This window comes from Amyelois transitella, chromosome W (assembly GCF_032362555.1).
Source record: "Amyelois transitella isolate CPQ chromosome W, ilAmyTran1.1, whole genome shotgun sequence".
Classification (NCBI taxonomy): Eukaryota; Metazoa; Arthropoda; class Insecta; order Lepidoptera; family Pyralidae; genus Amyelois; species Amyelois transitella.
In genome coordinates, this window is record NC_083536.1 from 1,548,511 (window position 1) to 1,573,996 (window position 25,486).

General features: G+C 35.7%; 3 protein-coding genes across 3 annotated transcripts; 2 read left to right on the plus strand and 1 right to left on the minus strand.

Annotated features, from left to right (window-relative positions):
• Positions 1–399: 399 nt before the first annotated feature.
• On the minus strand, positions 400–1,762 carry LOC132904019 (putative nuclease HARBI1). Its single transcript, XM_060953944.1, has 5 exons — positions 1,507–1,762; positions 1,209–1,405; positions 997–1,129; positions 751–892; positions 400–668 (listed from the first exon to the last, which is right to left on the minus strand). Exons 1-5 carry the CDS (start codon positions 1,741–1,743, stop codon positions 400–402), a joined length of 978 nt encoding a protein of 325 aa, XP_060809927.1. The 5' UTR covers positions 1,744–1,762.
• A 3,715-nt stretch (positions 1,763–5,477) lies between these two features.
• Positions 5,478–6,476, plus strand: LOC132904020 (uncharacterized). The gene has a single exon (XM_060953945.1). The coding sequence runs from the start codon at positions 5,478–5,480 to the stop codon at positions 6,474–6,476; it is 999 nt and encodes a 332-aa protein (XP_060809928.1).
• Positions 6,477–17,755: 11,279 nt separating this feature from the next.
• Positions 17,756–25,106, plus strand: LOC132904021 (putative nuclease HARBI1). Its single transcript, XM_060953947.1, has 6 exons — positions 17,756–18,094; positions 22,962–23,158; positions 23,239–23,395; positions 23,728–23,821; positions 24,299–24,392; positions 24,812–25,106. The coding sequence occupies exons 1-6, from the start codon at positions 17,756–17,758 to the stop codon at positions 25,104–25,106; spliced, it is 1,176 nt and encodes a 391-aa protein (XP_060809930.1).
• Positions 25,107–25,486: the final 380 nt, after the last annotated feature.

A 25,486-nucleotide genomic window follows, 5' to 3' on the forward strand; every position in this document is an offset into this window, starting at 1 on the left:
CATACTTGTGATTCTTTTTTAGGCGATGGGCTAGCAACCTGTCACTATTTGGATCTCAATTCCATCATTAAGCCAAGCAGCTGAATGTGGCCATTCAGTCTTTTCGGGACTATTGGCTCTGTCTACCCCGTAAGGAATATAGACGCGACTTTATGTATGTATGTATGTAGATTATATTAATAATATATAAATGAAATGCGTCCTGTCATGCTGCATACACAACCGGTGTATGTCAACAGCCTTTACTCCTGAGATGATATTGCAACACATCAAACACGGGCTGCTCACAATTGTCGCACGAGATTTGCTCTAGCTTCTATACCCCTTTGCAGCTCTATAGAAGCTCCACCTCTCTCTTGCTGTGCAGGTTCTAAAACAAATCTCGGTATATTGATGTTGTCAGTCATCTTCCATTATTAAATGAGCCCGGTTACACATATTGTGGAGCACGCAGCAAGCATTTATGATTTTTGCTGCAACATCAGGGTGGTAATGTAATACTCTATGCCCCAACAAACATCTCCAACGATTTTTGAGCGCTCCAATAGTTCGCTCAACTGTGTTGCGTGCTGTCACATGCATTTTAGTATAATGCTCCTCTGGAGAACCTGCAGCAGCATCCATGATCGGCGTCATCATATATTCCCTTTGTGCATACCCAGAATCCCCTAAAATAGTAGTGTTATTTAAAAAATGTACATAATAAAGAATGGTAAATTTACCTATATCAATATAAAAAAAAATATTTACCAAGCAAAGTTACAGATTCACCAGCATTAATCAATTGTATGAGATGATCTTTTACTGGATGCTGGTTCCAGATAAAACTATCATGTGATGCACCTCCAAATGCTGCATCTACACTTAATATATTTAAGTCCGCGTCACAGATCTGTAACAAAAATAAATTAAAAATAAATAAATAATATATGTAGTGGTAATATAAAAAAAGGTTATTATGAATTTATGTAATAAACATATAAAAGGGATACATACTATTAATACATTTCTTGAATGGAAATGTTTTCTGTTAAAATGTCTTTCTTCATTTTCAGCAGGACGTACTATTGCCACATGGGTTCCATCTATGCATCCTATTACTCCAGGAATGCGAAATTTTTCATAAAACCTACAACAAACACAGATATTAACACACATTTATCTGCCAAATAAAATTAATTGTCATGTCTTAAACACAATTTATATACCTTCTTTTAATAACATTGCGTTCTAGAATAGTTTGAGGAAATTTTATGTATTTATGCAGGATTGTCGGGTGATTCAATGCTGCTGTCACATCCCTCAATGCCCGAGATACTGATAGCTGCGACATGGGAGTACCTAGTGAACATTCTACTAGGCGTTGGTAGCTGCCAGTTGCATAGAATGAAAGTGCTACTAGTATCTGTAGACCAAAACTAATTAATTAAGCAATTAGGTACTTTTGCAAACTTGTTTGTATCACAAACTAACACAAAGTACTCACATAATTTAAAACAAAATTACCTTGTATTTTGTACTGATATCACTTCTTCTTTCAGGAGCTTGCATCAAGGGTTTTAGCTCTTGATATAAATAATGGAACAATGCCTTGGTGACACGATAATTTCGCTTAAATTCGTCATCACTCATAGCAAGTGCTTTATCGGCGTACCGAGCAATCCTACGCAAATTACGCGTTTCTCGCAAATCCTTTCTACAGGCATCACTGAAAATTACACTTTGCAACACCAAACGAGCCATTGTATGCACTTTTTTACAAGTAAAATGTATACGCAATTTTCACAAAGTTACTATTTCCTTATTGTGATTATCACAATATCCAAGAATAACACAAGTTCAACGCAATGTCGAGCTGTCAAAATGGCTTCAAGAGTACCGAATTGTCAAGTTCCAGAACACAATCTCAATATTAATTAGTTCACTCAATATCCGCCCGATTTCGCCCCAATGTGGCGCTAGTGTGAAATTCAAGAGTGCCAAATGACGTTTCTTGCATTGAGATTGGCATTGTGTATTGGCATTGCGAGTCGGGAGTAAGCCTTCTGGTTAGAAGACCATGGATTATCTATCTCCCCGCTTAAATCAAACTGTGTCGTCTTTACTTGGAAGAGATCTTTGCCCCTATTAACTGTTTCGATTAATAATGAAACTATCCCTCAAAAAGACAATTGTAATTTTTTAGGAATTACTTTAGACTCCAAACTAACAGGTGTTACTCACTTAAACCATGTTGTCCAAAAAGCTGAAAAGGGAGTTAATGTCATGAGGTCTCTCTCTGGAGTCCGCTGGGGCTCCCATCCCTATAGTCAAAAATTAATTTATAATGCCCTTGTACGTAGCCAACCATGCAACAAATTAGCTTTGGCGAAATAAGACAAAATTCAACATAAATGTCACAGAATTATAACCGGTGCTATAAAATCTTCTCCAACAAATGCCCTTCAGGTTGAATGTTTGGACCCTCCTCTTGTATTAAGGAGACAATTTTTAGCTGATAGATTTCTTTACAAAACAATCCAATTATTTTCTCATCCCTTATTACAAATACTTAACTCTCTATCAGACTATTGTCATACTTCTTCATATTGGGTTAACAAAGATCACCCCCCTTTGGTTAATAGCTTCGATAAAATAGATAACCTTCCCCACCCAGTTGCCCAATTCTCCAAAAATCCTATCTTTGATATTGACTTCCACCACTTGTTTAGAAGAACATTAGGTTGGAAGATGAGATCCAACCTAATGTTCTTCTAAACATAGGACTTTCCAAGAATCTTCCTGGTGCTGATAGGATATTCAACCAGATCATTTGTGAGAAATGGTCTGATTGGACCCTCATTTTTACGGATGCTTCCAAATTATCTCAGGACTCTAATGTTGCTGCAGCAGTTTGGATACCTAAATTCAATCTTTTATTAAGTTTTAAATATTTTTCACAATCCTCTATATTTACTGGAGAATCCATTGCTCTCTTTGAAACTGTTCAATTTGTTTTATCTCACAATTTGGACAAATCACTTATCCTCTCAGACTCTTTGAGCTGCCTCCAAGATATTTTGAAACGACCCTTCCATGCAATGGATAACTTTCCTATTACCCTGAAAATAAGAGAAGCCTTATATAAATGTCAGTCTTCCAGTATTAATGTAATTATTGCTTGGATTCCAAGCCATTCAGGAATCAAGGGTAATGAAACAGTAGATATGTGGGCTAAACAAGCTTCTACTTCAGGTTCTGACTGCCACAAATTTCTACTCTCGAGACCTTAGACTTCTGGCTAAACCACAATTAATGACTAATATAGCGGGGCGAGATTGAGAAGTAAAAGCCAACTACGGGATAACAACTTTGCTTCGGTAACTTATAAAAAGAAATAACAAAACTCGCTCGCTAATAAGAAGTGCATACCGCACCGGTCTGCGCGTTGTTAAAAGACTGACTTGTTCAATGAGGCCCACGGGTGGTCCTCGACGCGGGCGCTGGGAACGGCGTGGTATGGACGAGGGGGGCGGAGAGTGACGCGATGTCTCCCCGGAAGGGCCTACAATGTTGCCCGCTATATCCTCCCCCTCCAAGTTACATGGTCGACCCGACTGTGACTTGGCTGGTCTGCCGCGATGGCGCTGATGCGCAATTACAGGAGATTTACCCACGTAACGCGTTAAGGCGCTGGCATGGTATTTGCCCCTTACGGTGTTGTTACTATCAACGACGAGATAAGACGTAAGACACTTTTGTGTAAAAAAATGTAAGTATAGGAAAAATTGTTAGTTAAGAAATGTATGTAAGAAAATGTGTTATTGTAATAAATAAAGAAATTGTCGACTTATTTTCCCACAAGAATAAAAGAGATACATATGGTCACGTCTATATCCCTTGCGGTGTAGACAGAGCCAACAGTCTTGAAAAGACTGAATGGCCACGTTCAGCTATTTGGCTTAACGATAGAATTGAAATTCAACTAGTGACAGGTTGCTAGCCCATCGCCTAAAAAGAATCCCAAGTTTGTAAGCCTATCCCTTAGTCGCCTTTTACGACATCCATGGAAAAGAGATGGAGTGGTCCTATTCTTTTTTGTATTGGTGCCGGGAGCCACACGGCACTAATAAAAGAGAGAGGAAAAAAAATAAAAACAAATAAGAATTAGCTAACCTGATAGACGGGCGTCCCACCCGTAGACAGAGCAAAAGATGAAGTGTGAAGAAAAATGGTATGAGTATGAAAGAGCGAGAGGAATAAATGCGAGAACTGGCATGGAAAAGGCTCAAGGTAGGCATTGGCCTTGAAGAACTGTTTCAAGGGTGCTAGAATTAAAAAAAAAAAACCTAACCTAACCTAACCGAACCCCTCCCGATCACATCTAAATAGTATTCCTGCTGCCTATCAGTAGATGTTTATTGGGAATTCTGGGACACTTTTGTGTCAAAACAAAAACAAAACATTAGTCGAGTGCACTTACCTGACTCCATTATAAAATTGATAAGAATCACCCGCGAGCTCGTGGAAAGATCACACACCGAACACACTTTTTACACATGATTCATTCTATCCATCAAACATTATTTTGTTGTACTTTCCTGATTCCTGTTCTACCAACAAGATTTTACATGTTAAATTATAAAACGTGTTTATTCGTTAAACCTAAATTCATTTCGCTCAAATTCGTTGAGTACTGCAGACGAGTTTAAGCACATGCTAATAACTAGAAATGAAATTTGTGAAACAAAAAGACTCACTAAAATTAGATTGTATTTGTCCTGCTTCATCACAAGAACCAAAACGACACGGAAACCTTCTGCCGAACACAATACGTTGTATCGTTTGTGGTCCATCAAATTGTGGAAAAACCAACTTAGTAATAAGTTTATTGTTACATACAGATGGTCCGCGATTTTGTAACTTATATGTTTATTCAAAATCTTTATATCAAGCAAAATACTTATTTTTAGAGAAAGTTATGAACATGGTTTCTGGTACAACCTTTCATAAATACAATCACAATTGTTAAATTTTGAGTCCTCACGAAGCGCTACCTGATTCAATTACAATATTTGATGATGTAGCTTGCGAAAATCAGAACAGCATAAAAGATTATTTTGCTATGGGTCGACATAAGAAAATTGATTGTTTTTATATTAATCAAACATATACAAAAATACCTAAACAACTAGTGAGAGACAATTCCAATTTGATCGTATTATTTAAACAAGATGACATTAATTTGAACCATGTTTATGATGAGCATGTTGGGTCTGATATGTCATGGAATCAATTTCGTGAAATGTGTTCAAAAGTTTGGAAAAAGCCTTTTAGTTATCTTGTTATTAATAAGGATTGTGATAAAAACAAAGGATGTTATAGGTCAGCATTTGACACTTTTATAGTTCTAGATTAACATACTTAATACAATGTAGTGATAATGAAGGGTCATTTTTAAGTGTGATCTGCGACTGAACACAATATCAAGCAGTAAAATGGAAAAAACATTTAAAAAACAAATAGTTAAGTCAGCAGCAGCTGTTAAAAGAAAAGTGGGGATGATTAACGATACAAAAAACGTAAATAATATGGCACTGGAGAAAATTTTCAAACCTATTCTTGATCCGCTTAATTTGATAGCCAATAAAAATAATGAAAAGTGGGTTGAGAATGAAAATAATTACATCACCTCTGTTGGGAAAAAATGTAAAAATGAAAGTACATCGTCTTATTCATCCAATGAAGAATCGAATGACACTGTTTCTGAAAGCGACTTTCCTAATAATTACAACAAAACTTTAATTTCCACACCTTCTGAAGATCATAATGTCAGTGAAGGTTCGTTCAAATCTATTGCGTCTTCTCCAGATAATCGTCAAACTTTGTCGTGGTCTACATCATCAGAAGTAATGGATGCTATACCTTTTGGAGTAAGCCATGAGCGGGGAAAACTAATGCTTGGCAATATTCGTGTTTTCGATAATGATAACATTCTAAAAATAGGAACTCGAATTTTAAAGAAGACAGATGGTTTAAGAGAGTTACTATTTAAAAGGAAACCTGATCTAGAAAAAGTCAGAGAGGAGGACTTGCAAAATTATAAATTGTTACTAATTGATACTAATGCACATCGACGTAATTATGAGTCATCTAAACCTATAAACAGTAACAAAGGTTTTAAATACATAAATGTCATTAAGCCTTTATTTAAATTCTCAAAAAATATGACTTCAAGTGTAGAAAGTCTCCCTCAAGGAAAAGGTATTCCACTTCTGAAAAAAGTAAAAAAATATACTGATTATGTTTATTGGGATGATCCCAACGAACTGGTAGAACGATTAAAATTGTTGTTAGGATCACGAGCGGCTGGCAATAGTGGTGTAGATAATGAAATTATTGCAGTCATAGAAGAATTACGAGAAGCTGGAATTATAAATATAGAACATAAACAGCTATCGCCACAGAAAATGAGCAGTATAATTCGAGATCTCTAATCATCTAGACAGCAATGAATGTAGATAAGTGCGGTCATCACGTCCATAAACGTTTGCGATTATTGGAATTTATCGACACTTTAAACGATACATTGGTGAAAACTGATGCTGGACACTATGATTTGAAAACATCTAAATTAAAAGGTCTTTCATCTCCAAATGAAGCCGATGAAGCAGTGAACAAAGCATACGTCGATAATATACTACAAGAGTTAAGAAAAGAAATAAGAGTGGTTAATGATAATATACAAGTATATTTAAAAAATTGGAAAAAGCTACATCTGACCGTTCGTCTACATCAGACAAAATCGATTTATTTAACAAGAAATAGATAATTTGATTGAACTTAAATTGAACCAACACAATGAGCAAAAAAAACATAGTGGATGAAATTCATAAAGCAGCAGGAAGAAATTTTCCTCGTCGATTTACAATTATAAAAGGAATAGACATGGCAAGCTGATCTTATGGATTTTCAGAAATATTCTTATTTTAACAAAGGATATAAATATGTTTTAGTTGTAATAGATACTTTTGCAAAATATGTGTGGACATATCCTATAAAATCAAAAAAACAAAAAATGTGTGACAAAAGCAATGTTTGAAATTTTAACTCGTTCAAAACGAAAACCTATAAATTAACAAACTGATTTAGGCAAAGAATTTTATAATGATACTTTTAATAAATTGTGTAAAAAATATGACATTAATCATTATTCCACCTACTCCACCAAAAAAGCTTCTATTGTGGAAAGAGTTATTCGTACAATAAAATGTAATCTTTAAAAAATGTTTAGTTTGTATGGTTGTTATGGTTAGGACCAAATTTAAATTCCGTTGTAGAAAAATATAACAATACTACTCACCGTACTACTAAATTTAAGCCAGTCGACGTAAATAAAGTAAACCAGATACATGTTAGATGTAACATATTGCGTGCACAAAAGCGAGTTTTATATCGCAAGCCTAAGTTCCACGTTGGTGATAGTGTTCGGATAAGTAAATTTAAAGGTGATTTTTTATAAAGGATACACTCCCAACTGGTCGACAGAAATATTCGTTATTGTCAAGGTAAATGATACGAATCCACCAACATACCTATTAGAAGACAAACATAAACAGGAAATTTTGGGAGCTTTTTATGAATATGAATTACAAAAAACGAAATTTCCAGAACTTTATCTTATTGAAAAAGTTATTAAACGTAAAGGTCATAAACTTTATGTAAAGTGGTTAGGTTTAAGTGAAAAAGAAAATAGTTGGGTGGACAAGAATGCATTACTATTGTAATATAAAGTGAGCGTCATAATAAATATCTTCATTTTAAGAATATCTATGAAGAAGGGAAGAGGTATTTTAAATAACGTCATCAATAATTTACCTTTCGAACTACATATTCCTGGATATCAGTTTTGTGAAGCTTGTATGTACCACGATATTGCATACAATAATAAGGATTTAAACATTCGACATAAAGCAGATTTAGACCTTTTGAATATGGCTAAGAAAAGAATAAAATCGAAGAGTGCTGGAAAAGGAGAAAAATTGGCTTCATGGATTGTAAAAAATGCAATGAAAGCAAAACTCAAAGCTGGCGCTGGAGTTCGTTCATTTATAAAAGTAGTGAAAAATATATAATCTAAGCTTAAAAATATTAAATCAAAGGACAAACGTTCAACTATAAACTATGCATATGCAACCGCAAAAAGACTATTTTCTAAAAATAACGGATCACGTACACGTTTACCACGATGTATACCCATTCCTAAATGCGGAGGCTTTTTACCGCTCATTCCCATCATCCATCCCGCTCATCTTTGCCGGTCTGTCAGCTTTAGGTTCACTTGCTGGTGGCGCGGCAGGTATAGCAAAGGCTGTTAATGATTACAAAGTAGCTCAGAAAAACTTTGAAGAGTCTAAACGATATAACGCTTAAACGATGAAGTTATTGAAATTCCTGAACGATCGTATGAGTTTCAAGATATTTGTGATTATCTGAAAAGTAACATAAAGAATGCAGCGTTGAAATTGGGTTGTAATAATAATACGTTAAAAACAAGAATTTTTTGTTCCAAAGATGTACACTTTAATAAAAATAATTCAATCGGAAAAATATTAGGATTTAATTAATTAATGGAGAATCAATCAAAGCTAATATAAGTACTGAATCTCAGCATCCTGTCAGCATTTTAGCAACAACTATCGTACGCATCGAATGTGATGTTTTCAGCGGATCATTTGTAAACGGAAAAGCAAGCCATATTATTTATGAATTTGTACCGAACCTACCCCCTGGTTACAGAATTATTGAAATACCTAAGAATTTAATTTACTTTTCTGTCAAGAATCAATCAGAGCTCAATGAATTCACTCAATATAAGGTTGCCAGACGCAGAAAACATGCAAATTAACTTACGCGGTGAAGAAGTATAGTTGTATTTGCACTTTAAACCAATAAAAAACCAGCGTCTTACGACAATAGCATAGAAAGTTTTGAATATCATTCGTATAAGCCTTATGTATCAAGTTTTAACAAAAATGATGAAATACGGATACCGATTAATCAACAAGCCTTGTATGTGTTGCCTACATTTAGCTGTTTGTATATTGAGGGCAGAGTCGATGTGTATAAACAAAATAACGCTGGCAAAGAAAAAGTGCCGAGTGTGCATTTCGTAAACAACCCTGTACTATTTCAAGATATAAGATATGAACTAAATGGGATAGAAATAGATAAGATAAAAAATGCAGATATTACCACAACAATTAAATCTTATCTATCATTGAATGAAAATGAATCCAAAAGCGCAAAAGTTTGGGGTTGGTCTCCTTCAGGCATTACCTCCGATGGAGGATTTTCTGTGTATATACCGTTAAATAAAATATTAGGTTTTGCAGAAGATTATGAAAAAATCATAATGAACTGTAAACATGAATTAGTACTATTGAGAAGTAATACAAATCTCAATTCCTTATTACTAAGTTCTGGAGAAATTGTCGAAGATATAATTATAAATAAAATAGTTTGGCGAGTTCCTCATGTTCGAGTGTCGGACCGTGAAAGAATCAATTTACTTAAACATTTAGAAAAGGATCGAGCGATAACCTTAGCGTTTCGTAACTGGGATTTGTATGAGTACCCATTGTTACCCAAAACCAGGAAACATACTTGGTCCATTAAACCTTCATCACAGTTGGAGAAACCAAGATTTGTTATTATTGCTTTACAAACAAACCGTAAAAGTAATGCAACAATGTCGATGGCAGAGTTCGACCATTGTCATATTCGAGACGTAAGAGTATTTCTAAATTCTTCATATTATCCGTATGAAGGTTTAAATATTAGTTTCTCAGACAATAGATATTCATTAATATATGAACAATACGCAAGATTTCAACAGTCTTATCATAGTCGCCGAGCGGAGCCGTTGATGGGATTAAAAGAATTTAGAGACATAGCTCCGTTATTTGTTATAGACTGTTCACGACAGCATGAAATGTTAAAGGGATCAATTGATGTGAGAGTTGAGAATTCGAATCTGACCAAGACATACTCGATCAAACGGCTGCATATTGTCTGATACTAAACGATTGCATATTTGAATACAAGCCATTGAGCAATATTGTAAAGAAGTTATCATGAATGCTAATACAATAATCATAGATTTACAAGGGTTTAAGGATTTGAAAAATAATTTTATTGTTAAGGAATTTTCGATTGCAACTAAGGAATACACACAAACTTTCTTGGTTTATCTATTACCTTATTCTTTTAAAACTCTTTCTGATGAAGAAAAAAAGCGAGTTCGATGTTTAGAAAAAAATCTGGAACTACATTGGTATGAAGGGTTTATCGATTATCGAGAATTCCGGCGAGTTATAATTCCATATTTAAAAAGTAAAAATGTCTTTTATTTATTTATTTATTATTTTATTTAGGTCAGCAAACAATTACACTCGCAAAACTTAATTTAAGTAGATTGACAACATAGTGTTATGTTTAAGTGTAATCAACAACGCTGTCCACAGATTATTACATAGAATTAGGTAAGTGTGTTGCTGAATAGCTCATATTATAAAATTTTGACAAAAACTGTTATGTACGAGGTAATTACAAAAAAAAAAACAAAATGAAAAGGAAGAATTAACTATTAAAACTGTTAAAAAAAGCTAAACAAAATAACAAACAAAAAAAAAATTAAGTTAATGATTGCATTAATCCTCTTTTGAATCCATGCTGCGAAAGCAAAAATATGTCTAAGTGGCTGCAATGATTGTTATAAATATGAACAAGCCGTCTTAGAGGCGCGCGTACCCCTGCTATTGTGCGACAAGTATCTAAATGAGACAAGCGATGCGCACGCGTGGCTCGTACATTAGCGGATCGTGGCACCGTATACCTAATTTGGTTACAAAGACTTGAAGAGTCAAATTTGTTGTTACATATCCTGTACAAAAGCATCGAACTGAGATATAGTCGCCTAGAATCGAGGCTCAATAAATTGTAATGTTGTAACAGTGCATCATAAGTTAAGTGAGAACGGGTACATCTATAGTGTGCAGAACGAAGAAATTTATGCTGAATCTTTTCTAAACTGTCTATATATTTATCATAAAAAGGATTCCATATTGGCGTTGCATATTCAAGCTGTGATCGAACTAGTGATCTATACAAAGTCAGATAAGTATATATTCGTTTAAAATTATGAGCCGCTCTCATGACGAGACCATACATTTTATAAGCCCTGTTAGCAACAGTGGTGACATGGACGTCGAAATGTAATTTTGAATCAAGTATTACACCTAGGTCTTTAACTGAACTTACTTTTTTCAGAGTTGTATTATTCAAGACGTACTGGAAGTTAAAGACATTTCTATTTTTGGTAAAAGTAATAGCATGACATTTGGGAAGACTCAAATGTAATTTGTTCTGTGCACAGTAAAAAGATAACCTATGTAGATCTTCCTGTAATAGCTCGCAGTCTTTTATGCTTGAACATGCTCGGAACACCTTAAGATCATCCGCATATAGCAATATTTCTGAATATTTGAAACAACTGTTTATATCGTTAAAAATAATAAAAAGCAATGGTCCTAATATGGAGCCTTGCGGGACTCCTGATGTTGCCACGATAGGCGTAGACTCATAGCCATTTATTACAATTGTCTGCAATCTGTTCGAAATGTAAGAAGAAAACCAACGCAGTAAATTACCGCGAATCCCGTTGTATGCTATTTTAGACATTAACAGTTTGTGATCCACTTTGTCGAAGGCCTTCTGAAAGTCTGTGTAGACTCCATCAACTTGTGTACGACGATCCATATTTTTAAATAAGAAATTGGTTAGAATTAACAAGTTACTAGTAGTAGACCGCCGTTTCACAAAACCGTGCTGTTCTGGTATGATTAGGTTATGTATCCATGGGTATATATCTTCATGAACAAGACTTTCAAAGACCTTCGCCAAAGTGGAGAGTATTGAAATTGGACGGTAATTCTCAACGTTACGTTTATCACCACTCTTGTAAATAGGTACGATAAAAGCCCTCTTCCAAACATTGGGAAATACTCCAGATTTCAGACACTTATTATAAATTATATGAAGAGGTAAACAAAGACTATGTGCTGTATACTTAAAAAATATAGGCGGTAGACTGTCAGGGCCAGCACCCTTCGAAATGTCAAGAGAAAATAATGTTTCACGTATTTTCTCGATTGATATATCTATATGAGATATATAGCTGCAGTTATCATGATATTCTTTAGGAGGCTGCCATTCACTCTCATCAAACGATGATGGTTCGTACACGGAATAGAAGAATTCGGCAAACATATTACAAATTTGAGCGGGATCATCCGAACAAGTAGTTTTGTAAGACATAGTAGATGGTATTGACGATTTTTTTTTATTAAGATTTTTCATATATCTCCAGAAATAGTTAGGATTATCTTTTATATTATTTTCTACATAGGATATGTATTGTGCGAAACATTTTTTGCTTTCCGCTTTAAATCTCTTACGGTATAGAGAGAATAATTCATAATCACTAACATTTCCGTACGACTTCCACTTAAACCAGGCCTTTTCTTTATTTTTAAATAATTTTATGAGGGGAGGTGTGAACCATGCTGGGTGCCGTACGGATTTTTCTCTAATCTTCGGCGTATATATTCTAATAATTTTGTATATTGTCTCGTAGAAAACATTTACAGCTTGGTCCGGTTTTAAGTCACCTAAAATATTATACCAATCGATTTGATTCAAATCACTATTAATACAGGCATAGTCAGCTTTTTTAAAACAGTATTTGGAAAGTGGTTTTCGTCACATGCAGGAAATATTTTGTTCCAACGTTATAAATACACAAAATACTGGGTGGTGCGGCACAGGGCTCAGCAACGCATCGCACTGTGTCAAAAAACAATCATCATTGGATAATATTAAATCAAGCGTACGACCTATTTCATTTTTTAATGAGTTGTATTGTTGCGTATTCGTAAGTGACATAAAATTCAAAAATTCGACGCTATTTACACATGAGCTCTCCAGCTTTGATATAATTTTATTAGAGTTATCTGGAAACCAAGTTATCTTCGGTAAGTTGTAGTCTTAATTAAAGGAAATGAGAAGATTGTATGGATTCAAGAGTTATGCAACGATTGTGAAATTATAGAACTGGGTGAAAAGGGTTGTCCTAAATTACTTAAATTATATGAGGATTATTGTGAGGAGAATAATCAGGTGTTAAATTGTGTTCATCATAAAAAAGGTGTGCTTTGAAAAATGCACTCTGTTTAAAAAAGTGGTGTCAAGACAATTTTGTGTTTAATTCTTTATTTATTTATTTATAATAAGATTTTTCGAATAATAAAAATATTTATTTATTTATTTAAACTTCATTGCACAAGATACAAATGTATAGCACAATTGGCGGACTTAATGCTAGAAGCATTATCTACCAGTCAACCATTGGGTCTTACAGAGAACTTCATGTGGGGTTAAACTAAATAAATATATTTATACCTACACAAAATATAAAATAAAATAATTATAATATACATACATAAAAAATACAATAGATAAACAATATACATTCATAAAAACTACAATAGATAAACAATATACATAAATAAATAGGTACAGCGATTACCGAAATTAGTGAAAAGGCGATATTAAATACCCTCGCGACTTAAGAAAAACCCGTATACCCGCGATTTGAAACTAGAACGACTTGGGGATATCCTGATGGACTCAGGAAGTGAATTCCAGAGCCTAACAGCCATAACGACGAAAGAATTGGAGGCAATACCTGTACGGTGAAAAGGGATAGCAAGAGTTAACTTATTTGAAGAACGAAGGATTTTTTCGTGAGTAGAACTTAATAGTTGGAAGTCTTTTTTAAGATAGTCTGGGGCAAGCTGATTATTGAGAATGGTATAGAGCTGACATAAAATGTGAAGATTTCTACGGTTACGGATGGGGAGCCATTTTAGCTGAGAACGGTATTCAGAAATATGATCGTACTTCCGAAGGCAGAATATAAACCTGATACAATTGTTTAGAAGACGTTCTAATTTGTTGAAATGCTCTTCAGTTAAATCCAGATAATACACATCAGCATAATCAATTATAGGCAGAAGAAGTGCTTGGGCAAGCATAATCTTCGTCTTTGTTGGAAGAAAATGTTTTAAGCGTTGCAGATAATGCAGAACACTGTAAACTTTCCGACTGGTTGCAACAACGTGTGAATCCCAATGAAAGTTGGTATCAATGTGTAGGCCAAGGTTTTTAACCGTCGTACTAAATTCAATAATAGTTCCGTCAAAGATCAGCGGTGGCAAGGTGTTCATGTCAATATTATTAATCTGATAGAAACTGCTAACTACTATAGCCTGACACTTTTTAACATTAACAGAAATGCCAAATCGATTAGACCAGTCTAGAACTCCATTTAAGTTATGATTCAGCAAATCAATGGCCTGTTCCATGTTATCAATATTCGTCTGTACGTAAAGCTGCAAGTCGTCAGCATAGAAGTGATAGAAACAGTTAATATATAATGAAAGCAAGTTTATGAAAACTGAGAACAAAATAGGAGACAAAATACCGCCTTGTGGGACGCCAGCTTTCAATTCGCACCAATCTGATTCATCCGTACCGTTACGAACCTGTTGCCGGCGTCCATGAAGATAACTGGAGAACCAAGAAATCACTGAAGAAGAGACGTTGCAACGGGAAAGGGTGGCTAAAAGGATATCAATGTCAACAGTACAAATGTGAATATAAATTAAATGCGTTACTAAAGTCTATTAATACTAAAATTGTGACTTGTTTATGTTCCATGCCCGTTCTAATGTCTTCTGTAACTCGAAGAAGTGCAGTGGTGGTACTATGCGTCGGCCTAAAACCAGATTGATATTTGTTTAACACGCTAAACGCCATGGGGGTCACCGGTGACCTCACCCTTCCTCTATCATAGCGCCATGGGGGTCACCGGTGACCTCAACGTATAGTCATATTCAAACTACTTTTTCTCGCCGCCGGCCATACTGACTGTTACTTTATTCGTACTCCGTGACCGGCACGGCGCTGTAGAACTATACTGCGCAGTGGGACAAATATACCTTGTAAGGAATTGAAAAAATTAAAGATAGCGAAAAAAGTAACCAAAATAAAAATTCAGGATATATAATTCAAATTAGTCTTTATTATTTAAACGAAAATTTGCAGTCTTTATTTTTTAATGAAATACAAACATAAAAATCAGTTTTACTGAAAAATAAAATAAAGTTCTCATTAGTAAGCATAATTACAAACAACCATTAGAAATATAAATAATTAGCCATAATATTTGACAAAACATGCTGTAAAAGATGAGACAAGAAACCTTTTATAGCATCAACATATTAGCGATGGACATAATTGAAACATTTTAGACAAAAGTGAGGCTCCCCCTTACATTGCACACAGTACGTACTCACTTTCTTAGCTTTATTCTTAGCTACTTTACGACCAAATTCCTGTACTGAATCTTTATAACATTGCACGTGTTATATTGTTTAAAAATTTACACCTAATTAGTTATGATTTTTATTTTTTTTTATGATTTAATATGATAATGAGTATGATTTTGAAATCCTAGGCTAATAACACGTGTTTGTTAAAAAAATTATCGAGCTATCTACCGAATTAATTATTATACTATAGAGATTAAAAATACTGTTTGATTATTTAAAATATTGTTTGCTACGATTCATGACGGTAGCACGTGCTTTTTACTTAATAGTAAACAACACGTGATACAATCAAGAATAGTATAAAAGAGACCGTACGCCCTGGGCGACACAATTTGCCATCGGGCGCTCGATCAGTGTGGACGTTTCTCAATAATAAGTTAAGTATACTACTCTGTCAAGAAAGTAGCAGGAAAAGATCAATAATAATACACAAACTGTTTGTTATTCATCCAAATTTATTTTATCACCTTCAAAATATGCCCCTTTAGAAACGATACACTTACGCCAACGAATAATCCAATCATCAAAACATTTTTTAAACGCTGTTTCCGGAATTGAGGTCAGTTCTCGCCGCGAATTCTCTTTTATGTCTTCTACCGATTGAAAACGGGTGCCACGAAGTGGTAATTTGAGTTTAGGAAAAAGAAAAAAGTCGGCTGGAGCCATATCTGGTGAATATGGTGGTTGCTCGATGGTATTTGTTGAGTGTTTGGTTAAAAATTCGTTCACAATGATGGCCTTGTGCGAAGGTGCATTATCATGGTGCAAAATCCAAGAATTTTCTTTCCACAAATCTGGCCTTTTTCGTCGGATTTGCTCTCTTAAACGCCGCATAACACTCAAATAATATTCCTTATTTACCGTTTGACCTTCCGGCAAGAATTCCGAGTGCACAACACCGCGATAGTCAAAGAAAACAGTCAACATGACTTTGACTTTTGAACGACTTTGGCGTGGTTTTTTCGGTTTCGGTTCAGTTGGAAGGCGCCACTCCGAAGCTTGTTGACTAGTTTGCATGTCAAACTCGTAAACCCACGTCTCGTCACCAGTAACAATGCGTTTCATGAATGTTGGGTCGGAATTGACTCGTTCTAGCATGTCCTCAGCGACTCTCATGCGATTGAGTTTTTGAAAAAAATTCAGGTCTTTTGGGACTAGCCGAGCGGCAACATGTTTCATACCCAAATTATTAGTTAAAATGGTACGGATCGACTCGTGAGATACAGAAAGTTCGGTGGCTATCTCTCTCAAAGTTGAATGAGGATTTTCAGTCACTATTTCCTTCACTTTTGCGATGTTAACTTCAGTTGCAGACGTTGATGGCCTACCAGAGCGAGGCAAATCTTCCATCACATCTCGACCGCTTTTGAACGCTTTGTACCACTCATAAGCACGAGTTTTTGATAAAGTCGATTCACCGTAAGCCTTCTGTAACATTTTCAGTGACTCCGAACACGATATTCCATTGGCAATGCAAAATTTAAGACAAACTCTTTGTTCGATGTTTTTATCCATTATGAAATTAGCAATACACACTAGATATGATATAACTAAAAATAGCACTGTATTTAATGTAAACAACAGATGCAACTCAAACTCCGCGCCAAAATGGAAAACAGTTGTGCCAATCTAACAACAACAAAAAAAACAAAAATTTGAATTTGGAACCATAAATAAATAATCCATTCCCGATACTTTTCTGACTGAATGTATTCTTCCACGCTAGTGATTTTTTTTAGTGGTTGCTGAGTATGTTTGGAATGTAAATTAAACAATTTTAAACCATAACGATATGTATTTTAATCTTAAAATAGAGTCGGACAGTTAGCGCACATGTGCGCCACAGCAGATTAGGGTGATGGCGCATATATGCGCCACAGCAGCTGAGTCAATGGTACTCCACCGTCTTACTAATCTTCAGATGATAGCTGAACAAAAAAAGTCTAAAATGGATGGCTTCTTTATCACCTTGCTTAACCATTACCATATGTTGTACTGTATTCTCATTCAGTACTGACACTGGACTAGTAATTAATTTTAAATTTGATTTCGCTGATTTCCGAATTCTAACTATATATCACTTACTAATTGCAACTATATATCACTTACTAATTGTAATCATTGATCAATTCAAAATTGCTAAAGATAAAAACAATGAAAGGCATATGTTACAATAATACTAATTTAAAAACAATTAATGGCGTTAAAAAAGCAAAAGGAATGGTAGAACTAGACATAGCTATTTTTGATATGGAAAAAAAATGAAGGTTTTTGTAATAGATGAGGAAAATTTCGATTTCGACTTCCTAGTGGGACTAGACTTTATTAAAGAATTCTCCCTAGTTCAAGATGAAAAGTTAAACATTTGTCAAAAAATACCTCAACAAGAATGTGAAATAGTTTCTAAGGAAACAAGAAAAACAGATATTGATAATAAGGAAACAAAATCTGAAAATTCTGTAAACTATAATGAAGATATCAGAGGAGAAAAATTTGCAATTTACATTAACCATCTAGATTATACTAAACAAGCAGTGATTGAAAATTTAATATCATGTAACAAATCTGTGTTTGCAAAGGATAAATATGATATAGGAAAGGTCAGTGACTATGAAACACACATTGATCTTCAAATAGAAAAATATTGCAGTAAAAGACCATATCGTTGCACTATGGAAGACAAGAAGGAAATTGAGAACCAGGTTGCGAAATTACTAGAAAAAAATATAATAGAAGAATCTTACAGCCCATTTGCAGCACCAGTTGCATTGGCTTATAAAAGAGATGAAAATAAAAAATCAAGGTTATGCATAGATTTCAGAGACTTGAATAGAATAGTTGTGCCTCAGTCACAGCCATTCCCCCTTATTGAAAATCTCATATTAAAAACAAGAGATTGCAAGTTTTTCTCAACACTAAATCTAAATTCAGCGTTCTGGTCTATACCTTTACGTGTTACAGATAAATACAAGACTGCATTTGTGACTCAGGAAGACCATTACCAATGGACTTGTTTGACTTGCGGTTTGAAGACATCTCCAGCCATATTCCAAAGGATAATGTGTAATATTAAACGGAAGCACAAGCTCAGTGAGTTCACAGTTTGTTTCATCGATGGTATTTTATTATATTCAAAAACATTCACAGAACATATCGAACAACTGAGACAACTATTTCAAGCAATTAAAAGTGAGGGCATGAAACTCAAATTCTCTAAATGCACATTTGCAAAAGACTCAGTCAAATATTTGAGTCATTTAATACAGAATAATTCAGTCAGATCGCTGAAAGATAACTTGATATCAAAAAAAATTTCCCCACACCTCAAACTCAGAAAAATGCGAGACAGTTTTTGGGAAAAATAAACTTTTATCATAAATATGTGCCAAATATACTACTCTGTCAAGAAAGTAGCAGGAAAAGATCAATAATACACAAACTGTTTGTTATTCATCCAATTTTATTTTATCACCTTCAAAATATGCTCCTTTAGAAACGATACACTTACGCCAACGAATAATCCAATCATCAAAACATTTTTTAAACGCTGTTTCCGGAATTGAGGTCAGTTCTCGCCGCGAATTCTCTTTTATGTCTTCTACCGATTGAAAACGGGTGCCACGAAGTGGTAATTTGAGTTTAGGAAAAAGAAAAAAGTCGGCTGGAGCCATATCTGGTGAATATGGTGGTTGCTCGATGGTATTTGTTGAGTGTTTGGTTAAAAATTCGTTCACAATGATGGCCTTGTGCGAAGGTGCATTATCATGGTGCAAAATCCAAGAATTTTCTTTCCACAAATCTGGCCTTTTTCGTCGGATTTGCTCTCTTAAACGCCGCATAACACTCAAATAATATTCCTTATTTACCGTTTGACCTTCCGGCAAGAATTCCGAGTGCACAACACCGCGATAGTCCAAGAAAACAGTCAACATGACTTTGACTTTTGAACGACTTTGGCGTGGTTTTTTCGGTTTCGGTTCAGTTGGAAGGCGCCACTCCGAAGCTTGTTGACTAGTTTGCATGTCAAACTCGTAAACCCACGTCTCGTCACCAGTAACAATGCGTTTCATGAATGTTGGGTCGGAATTGACTCGTTCTAGCATGTCCTCAGCGACTCTCATGCGATTGAGTTTTTGAAAAAAATTCAGGTCTTTTGGGACTAGCCGAGCGGCAACATGTTTCATACCCAAATTATTAGTTAAAATGGTACGGATCGACTCGTGAGATACAGAAAGTTCGGTGGCTATCTCTCTCAAAGTTGAATGAGGATTTTCAGTCACTATTTCCTTCACTTTTGCGATGTTAACTTCAGTTGCAGACGTTGATGGCCTACCAGAGCGAGGCAAATCTTCCATCACATCTCGACCGCTTTTGAACGCTTTGTACCACTCATAAGCACGAGTTTTTGATAAAGTCGATTCACCGTAAGCCTTCTGTAACATTTTCAGTGACTCCGAACACGATATTCCATTGGCAATGCAAAATTTAAGACAAACTCTTTGTTCGATGTTTTTATCCATTATGAAATTAGCAATACACACTAGATATGATATAACTAAAAATAGCACTGTATTTAATGTAAACAACAGATGCAACTCAAACTCCGCGCCAAAATGGAAAACAGTTGTGCCAATCTAACAACAACAAAAAAAAAACAAAAATTTGAATTTGGAACCATAAATAAATAATCCATTCCCGATACTTTTCTGACTGAATGTACTTTATTCTCTGATAAATTAATGATGTACTATTTTATGTTTATTCTTATTGCTTATTTTATTATGAAATATAATTACTAAATTATTATTGCTACATAAAATTAATTTGTTTGAAATAGCAAAAATACATTTGTGATGAAGCTATTACTCAGCTTTAACTTTGGACAGTATTATTATGATTATGTAGTAAACCTTTTTTGTACACAGCTTGCTTTTCTTTCACTTTCTTAGTAAAATCTATTTAATTGCTTTCTGCGTGTTACCCTATAATACTTACCTAAATATGCTTTACAAAAAAAAAAAAGAGATCAAGTTTATATATATACATACATATACTTTTTTTTTTTTAACACACGCAAAAACGACGCGTGTCTCTTACTTTTCCTTCCTTTAATTTTAGAACATGCTTGAGTCTTTTAGGTCTTTCATTGATAATTATTTCTTGGGAATCTGCTGGCCGAGTCAAATAATTTATGAGAGCCCTCCTAAAGTCGACAATTGAAGATTTGCTCTGCTTATTTTCATTGTACATGACCCAATCATTTACAACTGCCGTATTTAAAAGTAGTTCTATTGCCAATTTTCTATACCATTTTACGGTTTTCCGCAATGGCGAAGAATAGGCACCCATCTGGTCACTCATGTCTACAGACCCTTTCGATTTATTATAATCCAAAATAACTTTTGGTTTACGAATCTGTTTGCCTTTTTTCACCACCACAGAAATTTTGTCGGAATGCTTTGTCGACAGCATAAGCACGTCCCTCTTATCTTTCCATTTAAGCACTGTTACTCCATCTTCATTCTCCATAGCCATTGTTTCACCTTTTTGCAGTTTCGAATCAACAACAGCCTTAGGCAATCCTCTTCTGTTTTTTCGCAATGTGCCAATTAAATGGGTTTGCTTCTCCAATAACCGATAAGCCAGTTGCAAGCTAGTTTACCAATTATCAGTTGCTAGCGTGTGTCCTTTGTCAAATATATTTTCACATAGTGCCATCACCACATTTGTTGGCGTAGTATTTATTGCGCCAATGTTTTTCCCACTATACAAATTAAGTTTGCAAGTATATCCGGGAACAGTACATAACTTAAATAGCTTCATGCCATACTTGTGTCGTTTACTTTTATTGTATTGCCTGAATATTATTCGGCCTCTGAAAGGTACGTGGCTTTCATCTACACAAACATCTTCTTTAGGCGAATAATATTTCTGGAAAGTAGCATTGAGAGCATCGATTAAAGGTCTTATTTTCGCAATACGATCGTTTCTGTCGACAGATAAATTGTCGCTAAAGTGTAGGTATTGCAGTAGTAACTCGAAGCGGTTCCTACTCATAACGGTGGCTGGAAAAGTTTGTCCAAGTATCTTGTCTTTGCTCCAATAATAAGCTAATTTCGGCAGCTTTACTACGCCCATAAACAAGACCAGCCCAAGAAACTGTTTTATTTCTGTCTTGTTTGTTGGCTTCCATGAATGAGACCTTGATCCAGGCTTTGTTTGCCTGGCTGTGATGTTTTGACTTGCGAACAAATTTGTCTGCTCAGCAATCATTTCAAGAATTTCTTCAGGCACCAATAGATCATAATACTGGTCAGGGCCAGCTTCTTTCAGCAAATTAGAATATGGAGGTTTCATACCCTCGAACTCGGTGAAAGGAATCACTGATGGCTGTCGTCTTTTCGGCCTCGACCATTTTGAGGAAATACGGTCATTTTGCGATATATTGGCGGCAACAAAATTTTCAGCCGACTCACTGTCACTATCACTATCACTTGCGATAACCAAACGTCTTTTCTTTTTCGGTAATTGCATGGGTTCATTATCCGATTCTACGAGAGCGTCATTGTTTATAGAAGCGATCGAAAAAGAAATTTCTAACGCGTTGATTTGCTTCCATTCATCCTGCGTAAATTCGAAGTCCTCCATAGCTAAATCCATATCTCAAGGCTCGCACATTAACTATTCAATAAGAAAATGATGATAGCTAAGATAGTAGGAACGTAATTGATCTAGTAACACACGTTCTATCACCGTAAGCGCGAGCGCACTACTGGGGGCCAATCGCGGTAAATTTAACGTATTAACCAAAACAAAACTACAACCAAATACGTTACGTTATGCATATTTCGTATCGCGCTAATTGTCGAACGGAAACGGTTCAACTTTGGTTTGGAAGATACGTTCATGGAACGTTTGACATTTGGTTCGACCGAAGAAATGGCATCGCGCTATTTTTTGACAGCGGTTTTATCCTAAACAAAACCTAAAACGTTTCGTTAGGCGCGCTTAACCGCTGTCAAACGAACGATTTTGAATTTTTTGGTTCAGAGTAACTTTTTCGACGCGGCAGTGGCACGTAGTGGTTGAAAGTACAAAATTATTTAATTAATTTTGTTACAAATAAAATGATGGGAGTATATTTAGACGTGTTGGAAGCTTCCCACGAGGCCGATGTGGCTGAAGCGCGAGCATCCAGCCGTAGAGCTAATGCAGCTCTACGGCAAGAAATTTTAAATGTGTCGGAAGCACAATTCCGAAAGAGATATCGACTCTCTACAGACCAATATTCTAAATTGGTCACCGAAATAGAGCCCTATATTTCCACCCCTTTACGGACAGATGGGCTCGATGTGGAGACAAAGGTAAGCACTACCAAATTTTCTGATTCATACCTTTGTTTAGTTCAAGGGTCAGATAGTTAATGGAATAGTATGGCACATTTATTATTATAATGATATGTTACAGATTTTAATAGCCTTGTCATTTTACGCGACTGGCTCGTACCAGACCCCAGTGGGAGACAGCAAATTTCACCCTGCATCCCAGGCCAGCGTCAGCAAGGTCCTCGAGGAGGTGACAGTGGCACTAAATAGGCCTGAAATATTTCACAAATATGTGAAATTTCCATTAAGTCGCCATGAGAGGGAGAAAGTGAAAAGAAAGTGAGAAACTAATTTTTAGTCATCATTGCTTAATGGTTTAGTACTCAATGTTTTTATTTATACTTACCTACTTATTTTAGATTTTATAGATCTACAAGACTGCCCGGGGTTCTAGGCTGTGTGGATGGAACCCATGTGGCAATTGTGACACCCCACGAACACGAGGAGCGGTATTTTAACAGGAAGGGGTATCATTCTCTAAATGTTTTGATAGTAAGTACTTTCAATAAAGCATATGTACCTACCTAATAAACAAATTAATGAAAACCGTAAAGATTATAGCTAACACGCTGTCTAATTTATAGGTATGAATAGATTGGTTAAGGAATTTTAACCAACCCGCTATAGAGGAACATAGAATGTACATATCACAACCCTTTAGTGCCCCACTGCAGGGGCATGGGTCTACTCACATTATGAGAGTAGTGTACATTACATCTATAACAAGCTTCATAATATATATACTCTGGTGGAACAACGAAAGAAAGACCTATTGCAAGTTCTAAAAATAAGTCCACTCAACCTTAGTCAGGTAGATGTCATTTCAATTAATTGTTTTAATTTTACAGTTATGTGACGCTGATCTGATGATCATGAATGTAGACCCGAGTTACCCAGGGGCTACACATGATAGCAAAATTTGGGAAAACCACCCATTAAAAGGTTTAATGGAAAGATTATATGAGGAGGAAGAAGACATTTACTTTTTAGGTAAATAAATTAAATAATAATAACAATTAATTAAATTTACCTATTTTAATTGTGCACATACACAGTGCCGTGTGGTTCCGGGCAGTGCCGTGTGGTTCCCGGCACCATTACAAAAAAGAATAGGACCACTCCATCTCTTTCCCATGGATGTCGTAAAAGGCGACTAAGGGATAGGCTTATAAACTTGGGATTCCTCTTTTAGGCGATGGGCCAGCAACCTGTCACTATTTGAATCTCAATTCTATCGTTAAGCCAAATAGCTGAACGTGGCCATTCAGTCTTTTCAAGACTGTTGGCTCTGTCTACCCCGCAAGGGATATAGACGTGACCATATGTATGTATGTATGTATGTACATACACAAAGCTATTAATAATAATTATACCTATACAACATATTATTTACCTACAATATAAATTGTTATGTTGCAGGAGATTCTGGGTATCCTCTCAGGGCCACTCTGATGACACCCATTGAGAACGCCTTGCCAGGGTCTCCAGAAGCTCACTACACCAGTCTTCATGTGTCTGGACGCTGTTGTGTTGAGCGATGCATAGGAGTGTTAAAGGCTCGCTTTAGGTAGATAAAACCTACCTATTACCTCTAATATTGTTCTCTGAATAAGTATAAAACTCGGAATAATAATTCCTCGATAATAACTGAATAAATAGAATGCAATATTTTTTTTTTTCATTTTGTATATAATACTAGAATATTTTTTTTGTGCCCAGGGTGGGCAGGGCACTAATGAACATAGGGCACGTCATGCATTAAGCTACTTATAGTGTCATTTAGGCCAATAACTTGCCACTTTAAACTTAGTTTAAAGGGTCACAGGTTCAACAAAATATTGGTTTGTGGTGGCAGGTTGTAAGTCATTTACAGTTCACAATAACCAGGGACGAGAATGTATTAAATTAAATAAAAATAACAAAAATTCGCAGGTGTCTTCTGGCTGACCGCCGGCTTCATTACTCGCCGGAGAAAGCAGCGAGAATAACCAACGCCTGCTGCGTACTCCATAACATCGCCCACGCTGGCGGCATCGAGTACGAGCCACTGACCGAGGAGGAGGCACGCCGCGAGCGCCAGCTCACCGAGGGCGCGTCGCCCCGCGCCCCGCCCGCGCCGGAGGACCCGGCGTCTGTCGCGCGCGCCGTGCGTGCCGGTCGTGAGCGCCGTCATCGTCTAGTCAACCAGCTGTGGCGCCAAAGACATACTACTCTGTCAAGAAAGTAGCAGGAAAAGATCAATAATAATACACAAACTGTTTGTTATTCATCCAAATTTATTTTATCACCTTCAAAATATGCCCCTTTAGAAACGATACACTTACGCCAACGAATAATCCAATCATCAAAACATTTTTTAAACGCTGTTTCCGGAATTGAGGTCAGTTCTCGCCGCGAATTCTCTTTTATGTCTTCTACCGATTGAAAACGGGTGCCACGAAGTGGTAATTTGAGTTTAGGAAAAAGAAAAAAGTCGGCTGGAGCCATATCTGGTGAATATGGTGGTTGCTCGATGGTATTTGTTGAGTGTTTGGTTAAAAATTCGTTCACAATGATGGCCTTGTGCGAAGGTGCATTATCATGGTGCAAAATCCAAGAATTTTCTTT